This window comes from Metarhizium acridum, assembly GCF_019434415.1.
Source record: "Metarhizium acridum strain ARSEF 324 chromosome Unknown scaffold_234, whole genome shotgun sequence".
NCBI classification, from domain to species: domain Eukaryota; kingdom Fungi; phylum Ascomycota; class Sordariomycetes; order Hypocreales; family Clavicipitaceae; genus Metarhizium; species Metarhizium acridum.
Window position 1 is genome coordinate 457,740 of NW_027094021.1, and position 20,247 is coordinate 477,986.

The 20,247-nt window shown below is 51.7% G+C and overlaps 7 protein-coding genes across 7 annotated transcripts; 3 read left to right on the forward strand and 4 right to left on the reverse strand.

Annotated features, from left to right (window-relative positions):
- Window positions 1–766: 766 nt before the first annotated feature.
- On the reverse strand, window positions 767–1,336 carry DAD2_1 (DASH complex subunit dad2; the record flags this gene model as incomplete). The annotated part of the gene is made up of 3 exons (XM_007813928.2): window positions 767–939; window positions 999–1,058; window positions 1,123–1,336. The coding sequence occupies 3 exons, from the start codon at window positions 1,334–1,336 to the stop codon at window positions 767–769; spliced, it is 447 nt and encodes a 148-aa protein (XP_007812119.2).
- Window positions 1,337–1,578: 242 nt separating this feature from the next.
- Window positions 1,579–3,879, forward strand: J3458_011721 (uncharacterized protein). The gene is made up of 3 exons (XM_007813927.2): window positions 1,579–1,782; window positions 1,857–2,286; window positions 2,344–3,879. The coding sequence occupies exons 1-3, from the start codon at window positions 1,734–1,736 to the stop codon at window positions 3,761–3,763; spliced, it is 1,899 nt and encodes a 632-aa protein (XP_007812118.2). The 5' UTR covers window positions 1,579–1,733; the 3' UTR covers window positions 3,764–3,879.
- Window positions 3,880–4,206: 327 nt separating this feature from the next.
- On the reverse strand, window positions 4,207–5,000 carry vps29_1 (Vacuolar protein sorting-associated protein 29; the record flags this gene model as incomplete). The annotated part of the gene is made up of 3 exons (XM_007813926.2): window positions 4,207–4,332; window positions 4,415–4,825; window positions 4,932–5,000. The coding sequence occupies 3 exons, from the start codon at window positions 4,998–5,000 to the stop codon at window positions 4,207–4,209; spliced, it is 606 nt and encodes a 201-aa protein (XP_007812117.2).
- Window positions 5,001–5,959: 959 nt separating this feature from the next.
- RRP12_1 (pre-rRNA processing protein) lies at window positions 5,960–9,805 on the forward strand (the record flags this gene model as incomplete). Its single annotated transcript, XM_007813925.2, has 2 exons — window positions 5,960–6,028; window positions 6,113–9,805. 2 exons carry the CDS (start codon window positions 5,960–5,962, stop codon window positions 9,803–9,805), a joined length of 3,762 nt encoding a protein of 1,253 aa, XP_007812116.2.
- J3458_011724 (uncharacterized protein) lies at window positions 9,737–13,619 on the reverse strand. The gene is made up of 4 exons (XM_007813924.2): window positions 12,968–13,619; window positions 12,786–12,905; window positions 10,691–12,720; window positions 9,737–10,624 (listed from the first exon to the last, which is right to left on the reverse strand). Exons 1-4 carry the CDS (start codon window positions 13,181–13,183, stop codon window positions 10,468–10,470), a joined length of 2,523 nt encoding a protein of 840 aa, XP_007812115.2. The 5' UTR covers window positions 13,184–13,619; the 3' UTR covers window positions 9,737–10,467.
- A 2,967-nt stretch (window positions 13,620–16,586) lies between these two features.
- On the forward strand, window positions 16,587–18,884 carry MBZ1 (BZIP-type transcription factor mbz1). Its single transcript, XM_066119958.1, has 2 exons — window positions 16,587–17,736; window positions 17,799–18,884. Exons 1-2 carry the CDS (start codon window positions 16,887–16,889, stop codon window positions 18,611–18,613), a joined length of 1,665 nt encoding a protein of 554 aa, XP_065975076.1. The 5' UTR covers window positions 16,587–16,886; the 3' UTR covers window positions 18,614–18,884.
- A 62-nt stretch (window positions 18,885–18,946) lies between these two features.
- J3458_011726 (uncharacterized protein) lies at window positions 18,947–20,035 on the reverse strand. The gene is made up of 2 exons (XM_066119959.1): window positions 19,712–20,035; window positions 18,947–19,578 (listed from the first exon to the last, which is right to left on the reverse strand). The coding sequence occupies exons 1-2, from the start codon at window positions 19,928–19,930 to the stop codon at window positions 19,276–19,278; spliced, it is 522 nt and encodes a 173-aa protein (XP_065975077.1). The 5' UTR covers window positions 19,931–20,035; the 3' UTR covers window positions 18,947–19,275.
- Window positions 20,036–20,247: the final 212 nt, after the last annotated feature.

A 20,247-nucleotide genomic window follows, 5' to 3' on the forward strand; every position in this document is an offset into this window, starting at 1 on the left:
ACGCAGTCAGTCAGGGGCAGACACCCCGTACTCTGTGTAGCCCAGAGGGTATTATTGGTGGCGGGTAATTTCGCGGACAACCCGGACGAGGCAGGGATGGTCGGGGCCCAACCGGGTCTCTACGCAATCGGTATCAAGTGATGAGGATGCGGTCTTTAATGTTGGCTTATGTCTGCTAGGCTACAAGGGCATAGCAATGGTGAGTTTGAAAGACAAATGCAAGCTATCGGAAGCAATGAACGGTTTGGAGGAGAGTTGAGTGTGGAATGGTTTGTTTACACAAGACAGTGGAGCTGTGTTGCTGAGCTACTCCGTACGCCAGCCCTTCTTTCCCCTACTCCATACGGTTGGCAGCGTTGGAAGTGCTTTCCCCTCAAGCCCCTCTTCGATTGCTGACGGCAGGCGAGTAGTAAGCGCAATAATAAATCTAGGTCCCTCCCGTTGGGCAGGTTATGCGGGTATCCTCATTTTCCTCGCTACTCACCACCCGTGGCCGCCACACCAGCACCAACGCCACCAGACGCGTTTCATCGCGTTGTGTTCGGCAATGGCCCCACTTCAACGGTTGCTTCAACGTTGTCGCCCAATGCTTCATTGCGCAGAGTGTGGCAGCGACTTGGTCGGCACAGAGCCGAGCAACTGCGATAGCCCTGCTTTTTCAAACCCCCAATGTAGAAAGCTGCCAGCCTTTGGTGACCGCGGGGTATGAGAGAGGGATCGTGGGAACCTATCCGCTTAGAGAAATTCATTCGTGTGCACGGCCAACTCATGTGCTCGCAGTTGAATCGCCCTCCACAGCGGCAGCTTCAATGGCATCGGCCTGAGCTTGCAATGTTGGTGCATGCTCAGTTGGTATTCGCACGAGAGTTTGAGGAAGTGGTTCGTTGGATGCAGACGCATCTTCCATGGGAGTGTCGGTCGATGGTTTTGCGAGTTTTGCTGCGGAAAAAAGATATGGTTAGCAAAAGTAGACGATCCAAGTTTATTTTTGAACGTACTGGACGCCATGTTAATCGCTCGTAGCACATTATGCCAATTGCCCATGACGGCTGCTACCGCTGCACAAAAGTAAGCAAAAAGTCCTTGCGTCCATCAACGTTAGATAGAGGCTATGAGCCGTACCCTCAGTCCCATCAGACAGAGTCGTCAATTTCTGCTCCAGGGCCTCCATTTGATTGGACACTGCAGCACTGAGGTCCCGAAGCTCTCTCAAGCTCTGTAATTCGGCTTTCTTTTCTTCGATTCGGGCAAGCAAGGCTGGCGACTGTGAAGCAGACGATGTGGAGCTACTGGGGGCTCGCATTTGCGACGAAAGCGACCTTGTAGGATATGACATAATGTGCGTGCCTGTGTGCTGGCTGCAAACTATTTGATCAAGCACAAATGCTATCGTGACATTCAGATCTTGTTCCCCCCACGCTTCTTCAGTCTTCTTCAGTCTGCATCCCAAACGGGTTGGTGGGGCTTCACCCACTCACGTGCGTTGCCGCCAGTAACCCAGCAACCAGCTGTGGGCCTCGCATTGATTTGTTGCCAGACCGGCCCAAAATGTAAATATGAATGACAACACCAGAAATCCTGGGAGCTGGCCGCCACGGTAGACCGATTAACACAATAACTCACTCTACAGCACCTCCAACTTCCATTGCTCCCTGGCATCGACAATCCCAGATCCACTCGAAGATATAAGCCAAACTCTTTCCGTACGCACAGGGCATCGCACATTATGAGCTATGGCGAGGCTCAACGAAGCACCAATGTCTTCGGACACCCTCGAAACGCGTGCGTACAATGCCATTTGCCACTCCATCTCCTGTCTCAATGCTTACTTGGATACTGACGAAATACTGCAATAGTTCGCAAGAAGATGTTACGGCAGAATAGGGATCTTGCAAAATCAAACAATGTACGCGCTTTGCGGATCAGAGAATTGGAAAGTGAATGCGCCCTCATGCTTTCCGAGAACTTGGAGCTTCGAAGTCGCATCCTGGAACTCGAGAAGCAGGTCGAAGACAATGAGGCGAGACGGATAGCAGATCATGCGCTGGCGATCAAGGCCAAGCTGGAATCGCAACTAACGGAATGGGGGACGCTCTTGTCCGGGTTGGGCTTGGAACCCCCTATGAAAAGACATTCTCCTCGAATTCGGAAATCTATCAAACAACGCATGAGCTACATTGCAGGTAGACCTAGCCCTTCTCAACGAAGATTGCGCGATGTTGCAAGGGATATCGAAGAGCTGGGCCACATATCTGAAAACAGGTCATCTTCACGGCAATCCCTGAAGTAGGTTATTGTTCCGAACCAGCACTTGGGTATAAACGCTAATAAGGTGCATCATAGCCCTGAACAAATCCGAGCTCTGAGATCTGAGGCCGACTCTGCCGAACTAGAGGCTCCCGCCAAACAACCACATACTGAACAAGAGCCCACAAAAGTCGACTCTCCTCCACGACCTGCATTAGCAACAAAGGACGCATCCAGTCCGAGAAAGCTAATAGAGCCCCCGATTTCATTTCCATCTCCCAGAGCCAGTAAAGTGGCCGATGCACCGGTACCATCGCCGGAAAAGAAGAGAACAGAACCTGGTAACCGACGACAAAATCCTGTGCCACAACCTGGCACACCGGCACCAGAGCATATCGTCGCCCCAGTGAAGACTGGATCAAAAAGGAAATTCGCACAGGATGAGACAGAAAACGCTGCACCCCGACAATTAACGAATGAGAATATAGCACCGCGAAGTATGGTAGGCAAGGTTTCTATTCGAGAAAAAGCTGGAGGCAAGACATTGAAAGAACTTGCGCATATGAGGACAGAAGCTCGAGAGAAGCATGTGGCTACTGGCAATGGTCGCAAACCCCTGGCTTCAAAGAGTACAAATGACGACGTTAGCTCGCCCCGAAAGAATCCCAAACCAATCGCGATAGACGAAGTTGGCACGGCAAAAGCAGAGCTGGCCAAGTCGAAGCCGACTAAGGAACGAACGAAATCCAAGGCCAAGATCAATGCTGCCGCCAAACTAGACCTTGCCCCGCCGACCACGAAGACCGTGACAGCTGACCTGGCCACAGCGGTCTCGGAACCAGTCATGATGTCGCCAAATTCACCGGAACCAGCACCTGGAGGGGATGACCCAAGAGGTGATACTCCGCCACCTGCTGATATCTTTTTGAATGGCGAGACTGCGCGGGCGAGCCGAAGGAATAGGACAACTATCAGCTACGCAGAACCAAACCTCAGAGATAAGATGAGACGGCCAACCAAGGAGCTCTTTGATGCAGTGGCGGGAGAGGGCAAATATGCTCGAAGAGCGAGTCAATGCGATCTGTCAACGTCTGAAGGTCCCAAGATTAAGCGTGAATCTGACGTTGGGGATTCTTTGAGGCGCATTCCCCCAGCCAGCAACGAGTTGGGTGCGCCAGAGCCGGGAAGCATTCCAGCTAGTCCTCTGGCAAAGAAGAGCTCGGCCCAAGACGCATCTACAGCAGTCATTACAGAACGTCGTCGGCCGGCCTCAAGAGCGGCTGAGTCTGCCGCAGATCTCAACCTCGAGGCCGATGAAAACGAGAGCGGCGACGTAGATGTCTATGAGTTTACCAGCTCATCACCACAGATCGATAACAACGCACCTGCGGAGACGACTAGAGCCACACGACGTCGGGGAGCAAATACGCGACGACGATCGGCAGCCGTTGATAGTGAGGAGGACAGCTCTGTCAAGGAGCGAAGTATGTCTCGGCGGCGAAGCATGATGGTATAATGATGACTTCCACATTTGGGCGTTTGACACTCTTTTTCATTTTACAAATCGGAGCGACGTTTACGACTCATGAGCACTGGCGTTTCTGCTTTGTTTACGGAGAGTTAACTCATGGCGTGGAATTGGATGCATTATTTTGGCGAAAGACTGATTGTATTGGTTTTGTTTTGAATGCTCGAGATACCAAGCGATGAAAGTTGTGGCTTCCTTCTTGTATTTACATATTCTGGCTTTCATTTCCTTTGCCTTTTGCGGCCCGTTGAGTTGGAATAGAGCATCTCCGTTTGGAGAATTCTTGGATAGCTAGATTCAACATTATGTCTGCTATGATTGTGCGGGTATCTGGCAAGCCTTTTGTCCGCTCCAAGTATAGTATGCTGGTATATGGGTGAAGTTATCGAATATAGAGGGGAGGGGCGATTACTCCGGAATGAGTCGATTCATCATGATGAATTGGCGGCCGGTTCGACTGGTTTCGTATATGTAACTTTCTCCACGGCAACATTTTCATTCCCCTTGTCATCTTTGCGGAGTTGGTAGACGTACAGCGTCAGCGAAATACCTTGGACCTATTTTATTTGTCAATGTAAGCATTCTCAGGCACGCAACGCCGTCAGCGCGGGCAGGCACATCACGACACAGTCAACGTACATCCATCAAGCAAAAGCTCGGCGTGGGATCCTCCCCTACACCGCCCCATGAATTCAAAAATGCCCCCGTTGCACTCCCCGGGTTCACGAAAAACTTGTCCATGTACTCGAATGCGTCGAACTTGTGCGTGCCCCCCCAGCACAGCACGTCGACATCTAGCCGGTTTGCTTCCGCCAGCAGCAGGTCGGGCTCGCTGGAGACCAGAGTGAACCCTTCGAGGAAGCCGATTCTGATGCTCCCATGGGTGACAACCTGTGTGAGCGGGAGGGAGGTGGCTTCCACGTCGTTGCGGCCCTTGACGATTTTGAGGTCCGGCGTTATGGAGCGGAGGTATTCGTACGTGTGCTTGTCGGTAAGGTTGCCGAGGCAGAGAGTTTGGCCGATTTTTCCGGGAGCGAGGAGTTTTTTGAACTGCACGGGTTAGCAATGTAGTTTTCCCCTAATGCTTTGGGGCGAGGTTAAGAGCGAGAAGAGCTTGGTGATGGGACTGAGGACATGGAGGAGGAGCAGGGTGTACCTTGGCTGGGATGTCGAGGGCGCGGTCTGGGATATGTAGGTCCCCGATGACGAGGATGAGGAAGGCCATGGCGATGCGGACGGAGGAGGGAGCGCGACTGGAGGGGGTGCGACGTCTTAGTGGACGTTTGAAGTCGAAGTACAGATGTCGGGATGTTGGAGCTGGAGGGGGCATTGGGAGCTCCAGGGTTGAACTGAGCACCTTTGGGATGCCAATCGTCATCAGCCTCGCGGGACCCACTATACATGCATACCGCAACGATCCAACGACTCGACTTCGTTAGGAGTAGACGGGACCTGGAGCCATGCCGATGTTAAAATGCAACGTGAAGAGCCGCTCATGGCGAATTCCGACTGACCATTTCCTCACGGATATCCAACGTGAGCAACACCGGTTGAAACCCGGAACCCTGACTACATATGCAAGATATTGAGAGCTTTGAGGTTTCTCCTCTGGGGGACTCAATTCATTTTATTTCTCGGACAAAAAAAATCTACAGACCTCAAGGCCAAGGAATAGGACGACCAAGCGGATGCTCAGGTACGGAGGGAGACGTGGGCACAAGCCTCGTTCCGTGTAGTTGATGTTGGCTCCAAGAAAACGCGGACGTATGTTGCTAGAGTGCTTGCTGGAGCCTAGATAGAGAGACTATTGAGAAAATTTTAGCACCAGGTACTTTTACACTGAGGAACCTCTCCCGAGCGGAACTACCATCGACGCCTGTGATGTGTTTTTTAACAAGGAAGAGCTCCAGGGAACAATCATGTAGATAGCATAGTCATTGCTCGGCGCTGTTTTTGGCTAGAGACGTGTAGGGTATCGAGAAGCACAATTTTTTGTACCGTAGGCCCCACCCTACATTTCTGTTATCCAGTTGCCAACCAGCCCCGCTAGTTATCGATAATGATTTTTTTTGCGATGGAAACTGCACAAGCAGAGAAGGATTACGGACACGAGGGACACCGCCTCATTTTTTCGCAGCCCAACATCACCATCTACATCTTTTCTGCCTGTGTGTCTACGACAAGATGTCGACACCGACTTTGGCTGAGAAGTTGGATAAGATCAAATCTCCTGGTCTGCAAGGTCAGCAGAGGGTAAGGTTCCATTGAAACGAAAAAAAAATGTAGCTCCATAATCCCAGAACAATTGGACTGACATCGCAATATCTTCGCCCCTAGAATGTGGTCGTACTCCAAGCAGTCGAGTCAACCATTAAAGAACAAAATGCCGCCCCGACCCCGACCGGTTATTTCGCAGCTCTCCTAGCCTTGCTGCAACAGGCAATAAGTAATGGAAGTGTAAACACCGAACTGGCCACGCCCGTGGTCTACCTCTTGGACGTTGTGACGCCGTACACGCCGCAGCCTCTACTCCGATCCAAGTTCACTCAGATCCTCACGCTACTCGCACCCGTACTATTGATGCAAGATGCCGAAGCTATCCTGCTCAGGACATCCATCGGCTGCTTGGAATCCCTGCTTCTCGCCCAGGATGCGCCGTCGTGGGAGCTCTCTGTGTCCCAGATTGGACCGCGCCGCGCTGTTGCCGGCTTGCTCAACCTTTCTCTGGACCATCGGCCAAAGATTCGAAAGCGAGCACAAGACGCTCTCAAGAAGGTTCTGAAGAATCCTCCTCCTAGCCCGTCACTGGATCACCCGGCTGCCGATATGTGCGCGCAAACTGCGCTGAAGAATTTGGAGGATCTGGCTGGCAAAGCTGCTGATGCGCGCAAGGGCAAGAAATTATCCGATACTACTCACGATCCGGCCCTGATCCATGCGCTTCACTTAGTCAAGACTGTGGCGACGGCGAGCGGCGGCTGGCCCAGCACCAAGATTGAATCTTTGTGTGAGCTGTTACTGGGCATCGCCAAGACTGGTAACGAATACATGACCATGGCTGGCTTTGAAATTTTCGAGTTAATATTTGAGAGCATGAGTGCCGAGGTATCTTCATCCAAGTTGCCACGGCTTATGGAGATCATCTCAGAACTACGCCCCGCTGCTAACGACACCCAACTTGTTCCACCTTGGTTGGCCATTCTGTCACGAGGACTCGATGTTTCTGCTCAGGCCGAGCCAGATGAGACTTTTCAAAAGTTGCCCGAGTTGTTCGCCATGATTGCACAATTCCTGGAATCACATTCTGAAAACATTCGAATCTCAGCTTCAGAGTGTCTAGTATCTTTCATGGCTAACTGCATTCCCCAGCAAGTCATCCTAGGACCATCGATATACGAAGAAAAGATTTTGGACAAGATCACAAAGACTGCCGAGTCTCTACTTACCGTGCAGTATCAGGCTGCTTGGTTGCAGACCTTCAACGTACTCGGCGCCATGTTCACCTCCTTCCGATGGCAGTCCTACCCGAGGATGATGAACATCACCAAGACCATTGGCGAAATTCGCGAAAACTCCTCATTTAGAAACAAAAGGGAAGCTGATGAAATCATTGGACAAGCCGTGCAGGCCATGGGACCTGAAGCAGTTCTTACTGCTCTTCCCCTAAACATTATCAAACCAGTCAAGGGACAGGCTGGACGCGCATGGATGTTCCCCATTTTGCGAGACTACGTTAGCAACACTGAGTTGGACCACTTCAAGACTGAAATGGTCCCCCTTAGTGAGCTTATGTTCCAGAAAGTTTTGGATCACGGCTCAGCCGATAAGACTATGGAAATCAAAATCTACGAGACGTTGGTGCAACAAATCTGGGCTACGCTACCTGGATACTGCGACCTTCCCATGGATCTCATTGAAGCCTTTGACCAAGGCTTTGCCGAAATGCTCGCCAACCTCTTGTATAAGCAGGTTGAGCTACGATTGGATATCTGCCGAGCTTTGAAGACCTTGATCGAGTCAAATCAGGCTATTGCAAGCATAGGAGACGAAGAAGAGGACTTCATGCTCCAAAGCAGAGTCTCCCGCGACACCGCCCAGAAGAATCTCACGTATCTCGGACAATTTGCCGGCAACATGCTTGCTGTCCTATTCAACGTGTACACGCAGACACTCCCTCAAAGCAGGGGTCCTATCCTCCAAACCGTCAATGCCTTCCTCAGCATCACACCACTCCACGAGGTTGTTGAGACTTTTGGCCGTGTGAGCAAGATGCTGGCTGCAGAGCTCGAGAACACACAGAAGCCCGAGGAGAAGGGAAAGGGCTCAAAGGCCAAGGACCACATGCCATCCACCGCTCAGACTCTGATGGATCTCGTAATTACGATGTCAACCTACCTTCCCCGCGACAGCTTCGCTTCATTGTTTGAGATTGCCGCTGTAATTATTTACAGAGAGGACGAACCACAGCTTCAGAAGAAGGCCTATAGACTTATTCCCCGCTTGGCCACTTCTGAGCTCGGCAAAGCTGCTCTTCAAGAGAAGAATACTGAGTTGCAGCAGCTAATCCTGTCTAGCTCTGAAAAGGTATCTGCTCCCGCTCGGCGCGAACGACTGGCAGCCATTTCCGCTCTCCTCCCGTTTACCTCTGACGATTCCCTCCATTTCATCCCCTCTGTACTTAGTGAAGTGGTCATCTGTTGCAAGGAAAACAACGAGCGTGCTCGGGAGACTGCCTACGATCTACTTGTTCAAATGGGCCAGCGCATGATTGCCGCCAACGGAGCCAAAATTGACAACAGTAAAGTTCGTCACATGCCCAGCGACGCACCAGCTGGAACTGCCAACATCGAGGAATACTTCACCATGGTTAGCGCCGGTCTGGCTGGCAGCACGCCTCACATGATTTCAGCATCCATCACTGCCATCAGTCGTCTCCTTTATGAGTTCCGCTCCTCCCTGGCGGAGCAGACGCTTTCCGACCTGGTCCAAACCATGGACCTCTTCCTCACCTCCAATAACCGCGAAATCGTGAAGAGCTGTCTCGGCTTCGTCAAAATTTGCGTCATCAGTCTCCCTCTGGAGCTGATGATTCCCCGCCTAGCCACTCTCGTCCCCAACCTCATCATCTGGAGTCGCGAACACAAAGGCCACTTCAAAGCCAAAGTCAAGCACATTCTTGAACGCATGGTACGCCGTTTCGGCTACGACCTCATTCACAAGAATTGCCCCGAGGCCGATCGCAAGCTCATCGTTAATATTCGCAAGACCAAGGAACGCACCAAGAAGAAGAGAGAAGCCACCCGTACCGGTCAAGGCGATGATGCCGGTGACGAGTCTGACGAAGAGCAGTCCGGCAAGCGTCAGTATGAGAACGAGTACGACCAGGCCCTGTACAGTAGCGACTCCGACGATTCTGCCGCATCAGATGATGAAAAAACCAACCCCCGACAGAAGAAGTCTCAAAAGGGCGGCAAGACATACATCATCGAAGATGACGATGAGCCGCTCGATCTTCTCGACAAGAAAGCCCTGGCTAACATCTCTTCCACCAAGCCCCTCAAGAACCGCAACCCTACCAAATCCAAAGCCAAATTCGACCCTGACGGCAAGCTCATCCTTGGCGCAGAAAGCGACGACGAACCTGCAGCCGAAGATGGCATGGACATTGACAAGCCCGAAACCTCGGGAGTAGGTGCCTACGTTGCCGCCCTCAAGGGCAAAGACGCAGCGAAGCGCGGCAGAGGCGGCAAGCTCAAGTTCTCAAATCGCCGCTCCAAAGACGACGACGACATGGACGAGATGGATGGGGACGACGTCGCCATAATCAAGAACAAGATTAGTCCCGGCCGCGCCGATAGGGGCAACAAGTTCAAGTTCCGCGGCAGAGGGGGTGTGAGGGGCGGACGTGGTGGACAAGTTGGACGAAGTGGCAAGGGGGGCATTTCGGCAGGGAGAAGAGGGTTAGGCATTGACAAAAGACATGGTGCTCCGGCGCAAGGGATCGGAAAGGGGAGGAGAGGACGGAATTAAAAATGGTCGGGGCTGAGTTTGATTGAAATTTGCGAGGGGTGCCATTCTTATGGAATACTGGCTAGATGGCAAATGGGATACCCGCGTTCACGATATGGTGTATGTGGCTGGTTTGCAATGTTGTCCTGGGCGTTTCATCGATAAAAGTAGAGCAATATTTGTATATATATAAATATGACGTCGGACTATTTCGTCTGCCAAGATTGCATTCTCTCCAATGCGGAGCGGTTGATTCAGGCCTGAAAAGATATGACATGTAATGAAGTGATGCACAACCTTTATCATATTGATCAACGTATTAACAAAACTAAAACGAAGCATTTAACGTGTATCAGTCGCCATGCCAAAACCAAGCCATAAAAGACCCTCTCATAGAATGAAAAATAGCTCTGCGCATTTTCCCTCCTCGCTCTCCCTCCTCGTTCTCCCTGCGACCCCTTCCTGGTATCTCAGCGCCTCCCCTATTCTCATACCGGGTATTTCCATCGCACAATCGATTATGCCAGGCTCGTAAGAAAAGAGTCTGTGATGTCGTCACTCATTTCCTTATCGTCATGAAATCGTTCTATGCCAACACCGTCGCTATGCTTTGGAGTCGTTTCTAATTGAATGGAAATAAATGCAGTCAATCATGCGTGGGATCCTCTATTAAAAATAAATCTTTATTCCAGGACAATGACGTTGTCAGATGGCCGTACTCGCCGACGTCCCCGTGAGACATTCTGGTAGTAGTCTTCCGCCGCGGGACGTTTACCGTGGTGTGAACGATATGACGGCTGGTGATTCTGCAAAGGGGCATCTGTCTGAGGATATCGTCTCCTGTTCTAGTGTGAGGGCCCGCTGCTACTAAACTTTGTAAGCTATGGATGATGTGGTGGTACTTACACCTCTTGGGCTGGCCAATATCTGCCAGCCACACAATGTCCAGCCCTGTCTCGGGTTTCTACATCTCGAATATCTGATTCCTCTGGTACGGATGGCTGGTACAATTGCGGCTGATGACCATAAAAGCGTGCCGAGTGATGCGAGTTATGCAAAGCACCTGGCCAATTTATGGGCATCACTTCGATGCCATCATTTCCTCGATTGTCTCGCGGTGTTCTTGCATCTCTCTCAGAGGATACGAGATGAGACCCCGTCGCTCTGTACGGTTCTGAGTGGAATGTAAGGGAGTCTTCTTTCTGATGTGTCAATACCCTCGACTCCGGTGGCAAGGCAACCCTCTCAATGAAGCCATCCCGATCCTCCATAAGGACTGGATTAGTGCGTGTCCCGGGCCGTGGTGGATTTGCAATGATTCTGTCATCTCTTGGGGGATCAGCCCAAATGGGATGTTCATATGGCCTGCTCCAGCCTTGAAGCGCGGGCCTAGCATGACTGGGGCCGCCAGAGATGAACGAATAGTCAACACGCTCTTGAGGAACATAAATGGGAGCATCGAGAGCAAAGCTGTTAGGTTGAAATCTCCTTTCGACTGGGTAGTCGCTAATTATCCGACGGTCTCCCCGGTCTAGGGAGTTACGAATTTCGCTATCCATAGGTGACATACTGCGGATGGTGTGGAATAGAGGTGGTGGCCGAGAAGGCAAAGGGTCTAGATGACCCTGTTGTCTCGGCGGCACAGCCCTTACAAACGCTGGCTGCATCACCATCTCTGACGAGGCTGGCTCAGTAGAAGGGACGGCCATATCCCCCAGACGCTTTGTGATAGGGGACATCATCCTCAATGACGAGGGGCTTTTCGCTGAGAATTCATACACCGAAGAGCTCAAAGCGTCACGAGAAGCTTGAATCTCGGTGGATTGATTGGCATACAGCGGAGGAGTAGCAACTGGGCGAGTATACGATTGAGAGTCCATAGGTGGAAGGCCAGAGCTTACTGTGAACCCTATAGAATGAGCAGCTCGCTCGACTTGGCTGCCGTCGTAGGTTGTGGATTGATGAGCCTCCAGCTGCCTGGCAGGCATTTGTGGATGGCGTGGGTTATATTCGCTCACACCACCAACTATGAATCCATTGCGATCATCGTCTGCTCCGCGGTTCCGCAAAATAGCTTCTTTCCAAATTTGGTGATACCTCTTAAAGCCACGTTTATCATTGCGGTCAGTCTTTTGTACATGATCCACGGGTCTCGCGGGGGCCTTTCCTTTAGCCCGCGCAGTGCGTCCTTCTGCCAGCGTGGTTGGTCCCGGTGATCCAGGCTGTTCTACGACTGCCATTTGTGGAAGAACCGTTGCCGTTGTTGGCTTTGTAGATATCAACACGGAACTGGGTGAGCCATCACCATCGGTCGAGGAGTCATCCATTGTTTCTTCGTCTGAGCTGTCATCTTCGGAGTCCGAAATGACGACCACTTCGCGCAATATCTCATCTAGTTGGTCACGGCCGGTCTCTTCGTCTCCTCGCCACTTGACAAGGATGTCGAGACAAAGGGTTTCGACGGCTTTTCGAGCAGCTTGCCATCCGGCTTGTTTCAGTAATTCATCATACCTTGTGTGAGTGTGGCGAATGTGAGCCAGCACTGCCAACTGGACGCGTCGGGCAAGGGGAATATCACCAGAGAATCCAACGGGTAGCTCTCCTTTTGTATTCGCACGCTGAGAAGTATTACGGTTCGTCAAAGAGCACAGAAAATGGCGATTGTTGGAGATACTAACCCGTGTGAAAGCATGTTCGATGATTATCTGACGGTCAGTGTTGGGGATGCGAGGGAACAGGTCACGAAGCGCTGCATCTGCCTGGGCATGATATTCCGCCTGGGTCTCAGGAATTGGTTCCGGGTTTCCATCTGGTGTGGCTGGTCCGGATTCCGGCAAGTCCGCTATGGTGGCCTTGGCTTCTTCAACGATGGTCTGTCTGATGTGGTGGCCTAGTCGATTGACCTGTTGAGATAGACTGTTATTGGTAGTGACGGGCTGACCACTGTCAGTCTTTTGCCTACAAGGGGACTTTTTTCTTCTTTCTCTTGTAGAATGCGTACCGAAACTACAAATATCATGGCATCTTTCTCGCGGGAAAGATCTTTGCATGCTTTTGTCAGTCCTGGGTTACCGATGGGGACAAACTCGAAGCCTGGAGGCGGGATTTTGTCTTCGGTCTCCTATCATTGGTGAGCCTCATGCAAGGGTACAATTTTGAAAGCTGGCATTGGCTCATTTCTACCTTGACTTGAAGGATTTTCTCTTTCTTGTCTGTATTCTCAACAAACTCAAAGTATGTGTGATGCCTGGATTTTGGTAGTGTTGGCTTTGCCAAAACGCCTTGGGGAGCAGGAGCGGGTGCTAGATGGTCAGACTGAAATCTCTGGTTTCGTCTGCGTTTATCCTTGAACCCGCTCGCTCGAATAGGAGGTTTGACTTTTCGTTTTTCCCTCCCCATGATTTCAAAGGCCTTTCCCCGAGCTTACCATGATGCGGCTTGTGAAAACTTTGAAGCGCAATACTAGGGCCAGTCAGTAGTCGAGGTAAGAAGATCACCTTGGACACAGCACAGCAAGCCACATGCAGTGAGACAGCGTTTCTGGTTTCTGGGAGACCTTGGGTAGCGTTTGCTATTGCACAAATTTCCTCAGAGCATTAAGAAGAGCGTCAAACAGCGCGCAAAGGTGGGAGAAACCACAGTAGCGGCCGGACTAGAAGCGTTCCCTTCTCGCAACTTTTTTCTGAGGGTAGTGTTCAGGCAGCAGGCTGCATCAGATCACTTGCTGGGGGCGGAGGCGACGGAATGCCAGCATCACACGCCGTGGTCGCTGCAGAATAACAGTTGCAGGACGTTGACGGTTGGCGACAACAAGCTTAGACGTCGACTGGCAAATATGCCAGTTTGAAGTTGCAAAAGGAAAGCATCAACCATACTAACTGGCGGTCTTAAGTTTGGGTACCGATCCGGTGCCTGGTTGATTACATAATCGCATCTGATTGGCGCATGCTACCTCGTGCGGCATACACCAAGAGACCCAACGTGGACTACTATGAAACAATCACGTGGATGCGACATCTACAGATAGAAGGCCTCCGGGTGTTGAGCGTATACTAATTGGATGGCCACAACATTCACTAGCCATGCGAAATCAGGCGATTCCGTTTACAGCAAGGTAGTGACTCCTCTAGCGATGCGGGCTTCATACGCTTAGTCTTGGTGGCTCCAAGGATATGGATATGGGGGGAACCTGAATCCATCATGGCTGGGATCTGACTGTGTAATAGATTCGTGAAGAATATTTTCCGAGTTTCTGCGGCCGCGGCAACCCATTATCCAAGGAGCTCATCGTCCTTTCCAATGAAAAGAGACAGTCGTGATTGCATGAGACGGCAGAAATGCCATTGCGACTCCGTCACCACGTCACTGCTCCGTACACTGTCGTGACCTCGTCGGGTTTTGACGACGGCCTTGACAGAATACCGAGCGAGAATTCCAGACATCAACGCAGGCCCTCGGCAAGTACGGATGACAGTCAGTGGCAGACACTGGGATACATATTTAATTTACGGCCGTCGGCATAGGACTGCGACAAGGCATTGAGACACAGGGATGGCATGAATTGCTAGTCGTCTTGGCTTTTAGCCCGCGGGGTCAGGAAGGGTCCAGGGAGGTGATGAAGGCGGTCACATCAAGTGCTCTTCATCATTTCTTCATTATTATTACTACTACTAGTACAGACACAACGAAGTCGGAAGTTGGAAGGGTCTATCTAGTCTTTCGCTCATGGCGTAGAAGAGTATCAAAGTACCGGGACTAGATTGAGGCTTCGACTTGGTGTAAATATAGCAGCAATCCGTGTTTCGGAATGTGGCACCGAATCCCTGGACAGCGACGACATCGACGGGGCGAGGTGAATTGCCGCTGGGAGAGGAGGACTTTCAACAAAATGTTTCAGGCCAAAACATACGCACTCGACTCGAAACCCACAGGCCTCAAGGATTCGAAAAAGGAGGAAATGTCGATTTATTACGGGGCTTTTCAGGAAACCACGATGATTTAATTAGTAGGAAGCTTAATTAAGCAGCCCTGTTGAGCCAATTCCGCCGTGTACTCCACAGGGAGACGAATTCAGCATGGACATACGGAGTACTCTGTACTCTGCAATCAAAATGTTCAGCACGGAGTACTTTCGTAGGCTGCGCGGGTGGCTATTATTGACAGCACTGCCACAGCAATATTCCAGCTGTGACTCCGGATTTGGGCAGGTTGCGGACAAGCACGTGCAGAATCACCTGACCGAGCCCTGACGAGCTTAGAAGCAGCCAATTATCGTCGGGTGGGGCAAATGCGAGAGAGGCCGGCCATGTCCGTAATAACTGGGATACGGCTATTCCGTACAGCCACAATCCGTCAGGCACTAGGGCGTCATCTTGGATGATGAGCAGCATTGACCGCCAGCACCTCTCCGAAAGGCTTTAGGCTGTCTGGTCAGTCCAGCACACAGGATCCTTCATGCCACCAGCGGCGGGCGGTGGCCGTACAGAGTGTCCTCGTTCGGGCTATTCGGAAACCCGAACCACGGTCTGCAATCCCCTAGCCTGTACGGAGCACGGAGCCTTTGGCACAAGACTGAAAACTAGTTTTGTGCCATGTCCAGTCCTGTAGCCTGGCTTCCCTAATTGTTAACGCCCGTTGCCAGCCATCGGGTTGGCTCTGCTATCTGTGACACGGCATTCCCGGCAACGGAACTGGTGTCAAACGCCGTGCTGAGCGTTGGCACCTGACTGAGTTCTCGTGCTGCGTACTTAGGATTCAAACAGTTGAATTCTACGGCTGAGTGAGAATTGTATGCATTATTGTTGCATGGAGGAAGGGCAGGGCTATGACAACAAGAGAATGCATACCCGGGTCATCTACACTCTCGAGCGACAGCTGTCGTGTTCATTTCGAGGAGATTCGTCAGCCCTACTGTTGAAATCGCTGGCTGGCCGCTGCTTTGACGCAGGCCGGGCGTCCTTCTGCAATGGCTACTGGCTCTTTTGCATCCAAACTGAACCTACAAGGGCAATGACCTGTCGGATTGGTTGTCGATGCTGTTGGCGCTGTAGGGGGACCAGCATGATGGGAGCATGTTGATGACCGGGCTAGTCGAGAAACGGGTCGAGGGCGTCGTCATCGTCAGGCAGTCCGCGGCGCTACAATACGCGGTACATCGGAGAGCGAGTTCCAAAAAGGGATTTATCGATCGACGTGTGGGCGACGAGACGGTTCAACGGCGAGGAATACCACGAGACGGCACGAGGGGCGAGGACGTCCATGGCGCTTCAGCCCCAACGGCCAGACAAGTATCGGCCCAATCCCTTTGAATGTGCGAAGGTGCAGCTTTTGTAGCGGACCGGGGTATGGGCCAATAAGAAGCCAATTATTGAAAGGTACCTAATTCCACACTAAGAAATTATATGATGATAGAAGTACTAGTAATGCTGTGAGTTACAAAGAGCTACATCGCACATATTACAGCCGAACATAGCGTATGGGGCCTTTTTGACGCTAAAAAGGTACCCGTTAGGTATCGCAGAAAAAATGGGGCCGATACCTGACTTGCACCTTAGCACAGCCAAAGGGATATGCGTGGCGAGATACCTTGCATGGGGCACTTGTCCATCACGGCGCCCGAAATGAGCCAATCAAGGCTCTCTCCGTCAGGGCATCGCCTTCCCTCTGTGAAAGGAGCTGACGCGTCACTGCCCCCCTTCACCCCATCATCCCTGTTCGCCCAGCCCAGCCCGCTCGGGCAGGACTTTTCGCCAGGAGCGCCGGACCCAAACCCAGACCAGCCAGGGATGCTTTGCCAGGCTGGAAACACACCATCAAGAAGGCACCCATTCCATTCATAGCTATCCTCGGCCCCCTTTCTGCCTGATTTCGTTCCGATTCACTTCTTGTTCTCTTTCCACGCTTTTTTTTTGTCTGCTACACCACGGCTTTTTGCATCCAACACCGATACATCATCGTCGTCCCAAGACACTTCGATAACAACCGCCACCGCATCAATTGCGACACGCACTTCCGACCCCGCCGTCTCCTGCTTGCAATTCTCGAGACGCCTCGCAGCTTGGCCGTCGTGCCCCCTCAGTAGTCATTATTCGAGGTTTCCAAAATGTCGACCTCCAGCCAGACCATCGATGTCGATGCCCTGCTCGACTTTTCTGCCTGTGATGGCAGCTACAACTCGCCGTCGTTGTCACCCTCGACAGCCTCAAAGCCTACTTTCGCCAGTCCAGTCACAGCCGCTGTCAGCACTCCCAGCCTACCCTCAACAACTCAGACACTGAGTGGTCCTAGTCACAATTATGACATGTACCGCCAGCAGACGGGATTCGTGCCTGGCGCCCTGACAAACACCATGGCCGTAAACCAGACCAATAATACTGGTTATCAGGACTTCGGTAGCCTAGACTATCTCTCTAGTTTCAGCCCCGAGAATGATGTCTTTGATTTCAACGCTTCACCCTCGCAGGCCACCATGGAGATGGAGTTCGAGTCCCCTGCTGACTCGCAGTTCTTTTCCACTGTGAACCCCAGCAGCATCGAACACGACACTTCCGCTCTCTCTCAGACTAGCAGCGTTGGCCGTCTCTGGCCTGGTGCCCACTCGCAAGCCGCTCTCGCAAAGGCCCAGGCCCAGCAACGACAGCAGCAGCAGCTCATCCAGCAGACTCAGCGCCAGACCCCTCCAAAGTCTCGCGGCAAGGCTCCTCAACCTACTGACCCCATCGTCGAGCAGAAGATTACTCAGCTCCTGAATTCGATGCGGGCCAGGCCTGCCTCCAATGAGCCCGAGTCTCAGTCTGTCCTCAACAACCTGCCCAAGGCCAAGAAAGATGAGGAGGAAATGGATGAGGATGAGCGCCTTCTCGCCAGTGAGGAAGGCAAGAAGCTCAGCAGCAAGGAGCGACGACAACTTCGAAACAAGGTGTCCGCTCGTGCTTTCCGTTCACGCAGAAAGGGTAAGCTTTTTCATCTTGTCTTTTTACATCCTACTTTGGCCATTCGCTAACACCCGCTCCAGAATACATCTCCCAGCTTGAAGCTGAAATTGCAAACAAGGTCAATGAGAATGGTGACCTGAGATCACAGAACCGTGCCCTGATGGATGAGAACAAGCGACTGTCAGATCTGACCCGCATGCTTCTTTCGTCGCCGTCATTCTCTACTTTTCTTGACAACCTCAGCGCCAACCCTACCGGACTCCCACAAGGCTCTCCTGTCAAAATTGAGCAGAACCCGCAGCAGGAACAAAACCAGGTCCCGAAGGACGTCAACGCCTACAGCGGCCAATTCTCCTCTCAGCAGCAAATTGGAATGGCCATGATCCCTGAGCAGACCATGGACTTTTCACTTCTCAGCCTCGGTAACACTTACAACTTTCAGCCTCAAGTCTTTTTTGTGGACACTCCCGAAGTGCCCAATGCCATTGACGCTTCTGTCCTCTCCGGCAAGACCTCCAACTTTGTGGAGGAGTCTTATAGCTCTGATGAGGAGAAGGTCGAAGTGCCCTTTATTGAGCGTCCTCTCGAGACAAAGGCTATTGAGACATCCGAGACTCCTGTTGATGAGGAATTTGAGTCTGACCCCGAATTCGCCCTGTTCCACTCTGAACCTGCTACCACTACCGCAACGCTCAAGGACATTGACACCGAAAACCTGACTGGTGTCGATCTCTTTGGCGGCATTGAGTCTGAGAAGATGCTTGCACGTTACGAACTTGTCAATGCTACGGAGGAAGAGGCCACTGCTGCTTTCGCCATGGCCCGTGTCCAAAGAATAAGTGCCAACATTGACTCAGTTGTGTCAAGGTTAGCACTTCTGACCATGGACTTATAAAGACATTCATTACAGAACAGCTAGTGAGCATCGGTGGTTAGAGTAATATTCTTGTGATTCTTTTTGTTTTCTTCTGGGCATTTGGGCGAATTCAATGGCGTTTGGCAAAATCACGGGACAATGTGATGGTATAGGCTTCCGGGAATCTTCTTTTTGTTCTTGTTTTAAATGCAGCGGCCAGAATGTTTGAATCTGGGCACTTTTGTATAGATAAGAGGCGAAAGCCAGGCTTTACGCCACTCGATCAATCAACTAAGTCAAATTACTCGAGCTTGACGCACATTGGCACTGTGACTGCAATGCTCTCTGTATCCCATAGTTGCGCCAGGGATACAGAAACACAAGAGCCAACCAATACTGTTGTTCGTAGAATTTCTCACCCATGCACACACAACCCATGACTTGTTTGTGCAACCACTCCTAGGTTCGAACCCACCTGTTCCATCTGTGTACTTGCCGATTTGGGGGGAAGGATGTTATGGATATGGATGAGGTTCGTCTTGTAAAACTCAAAGGCGTGGCGTGGAGTGGTGGGTAATTGTATATTTCAGCTGGCGGCTGGGAGGTCTGTTCTTCTGATGATTTTGGACAATACAGACAGGTAGGTCATGGAGCATGAAGCTGCAAACATGTGCCTCCCCTTTTTCATATTGAGAAATGGCCTAGGAAGGCGTAGATATGGTCTCTTGGATCGCGGGCAAGCAGGTATCGCGCGCGGTGGAGCTCGTAGACAAAGTTGCCCTGTTGTGATTCTCGTCGTACTCGTCCTGGGGCTCGACGAAGCGGTTGTACAGGTAGCGGATGCTGGGGGTGCTGATGTGGAAGCGTGTGCGGAGGAAGTTGTATTGCTGATTGAGGATGCCGCAGACGTTGGAGAGCTTCTCCCAGTCGAGCTCGGGGCTGCCCCAGAAGAGGGATGCCGGGGAGCCAGTCCCTATTTCTTGGACGATCCATATTCTGCCAAACTGGCGGGTTTGTTTTTTTGTCATGTTAGTCTAGTAGTATATCGGCCTTGGACTGAGGGAGAAGGAGGGGGGAGGGGGGTGGTGGCAAGCAGAAACATGTTGGCGATGCTGCAATGCAGGAAGCCCAACTCACCCAAGGCAGCTTTGTCAAACTCGCAAACGGTATCCAAGGAACATGGTCTTGTCTATACAGCTGCTCTGAATGTGCGATGCGGAACTCCCTATGCGCGTCCTCATCCCCAAAAACAACATGCAGATAATCGACAGTGTCCTTGGCCCGTAGAGCGTCCCCCTTTTCATCGGGTCCCAGCCATACCAACATCCTCGCCGCCGCCTTGTAGACCTCATTCATGAGCCGTGCCTAGCTGTTCCTCTCCTGGACATCGTCCTGGTTAATGCAAATCTGATCAGCCCATAACCTCCTCGGCTTGGCGTCCAGTTTCACTCGGCAGAGCGCATCGTGAATACTCTTGGTCAGCGGTAGGTATTCCCCGTCGCATACTATGCATTCGCAGCGTCCACCTGTGCCCCAGACATACGAGATCGTTTCTTACGACGAATTCGCCTCGCAGTTGATGAGAGAATCGAGATTTTCAATGCTCAACGACCCTATTAGAGGGGCGAAGCACTGCGCTGAGGGCTGTAGAGTGAGGATCCGTATAGAGCGGG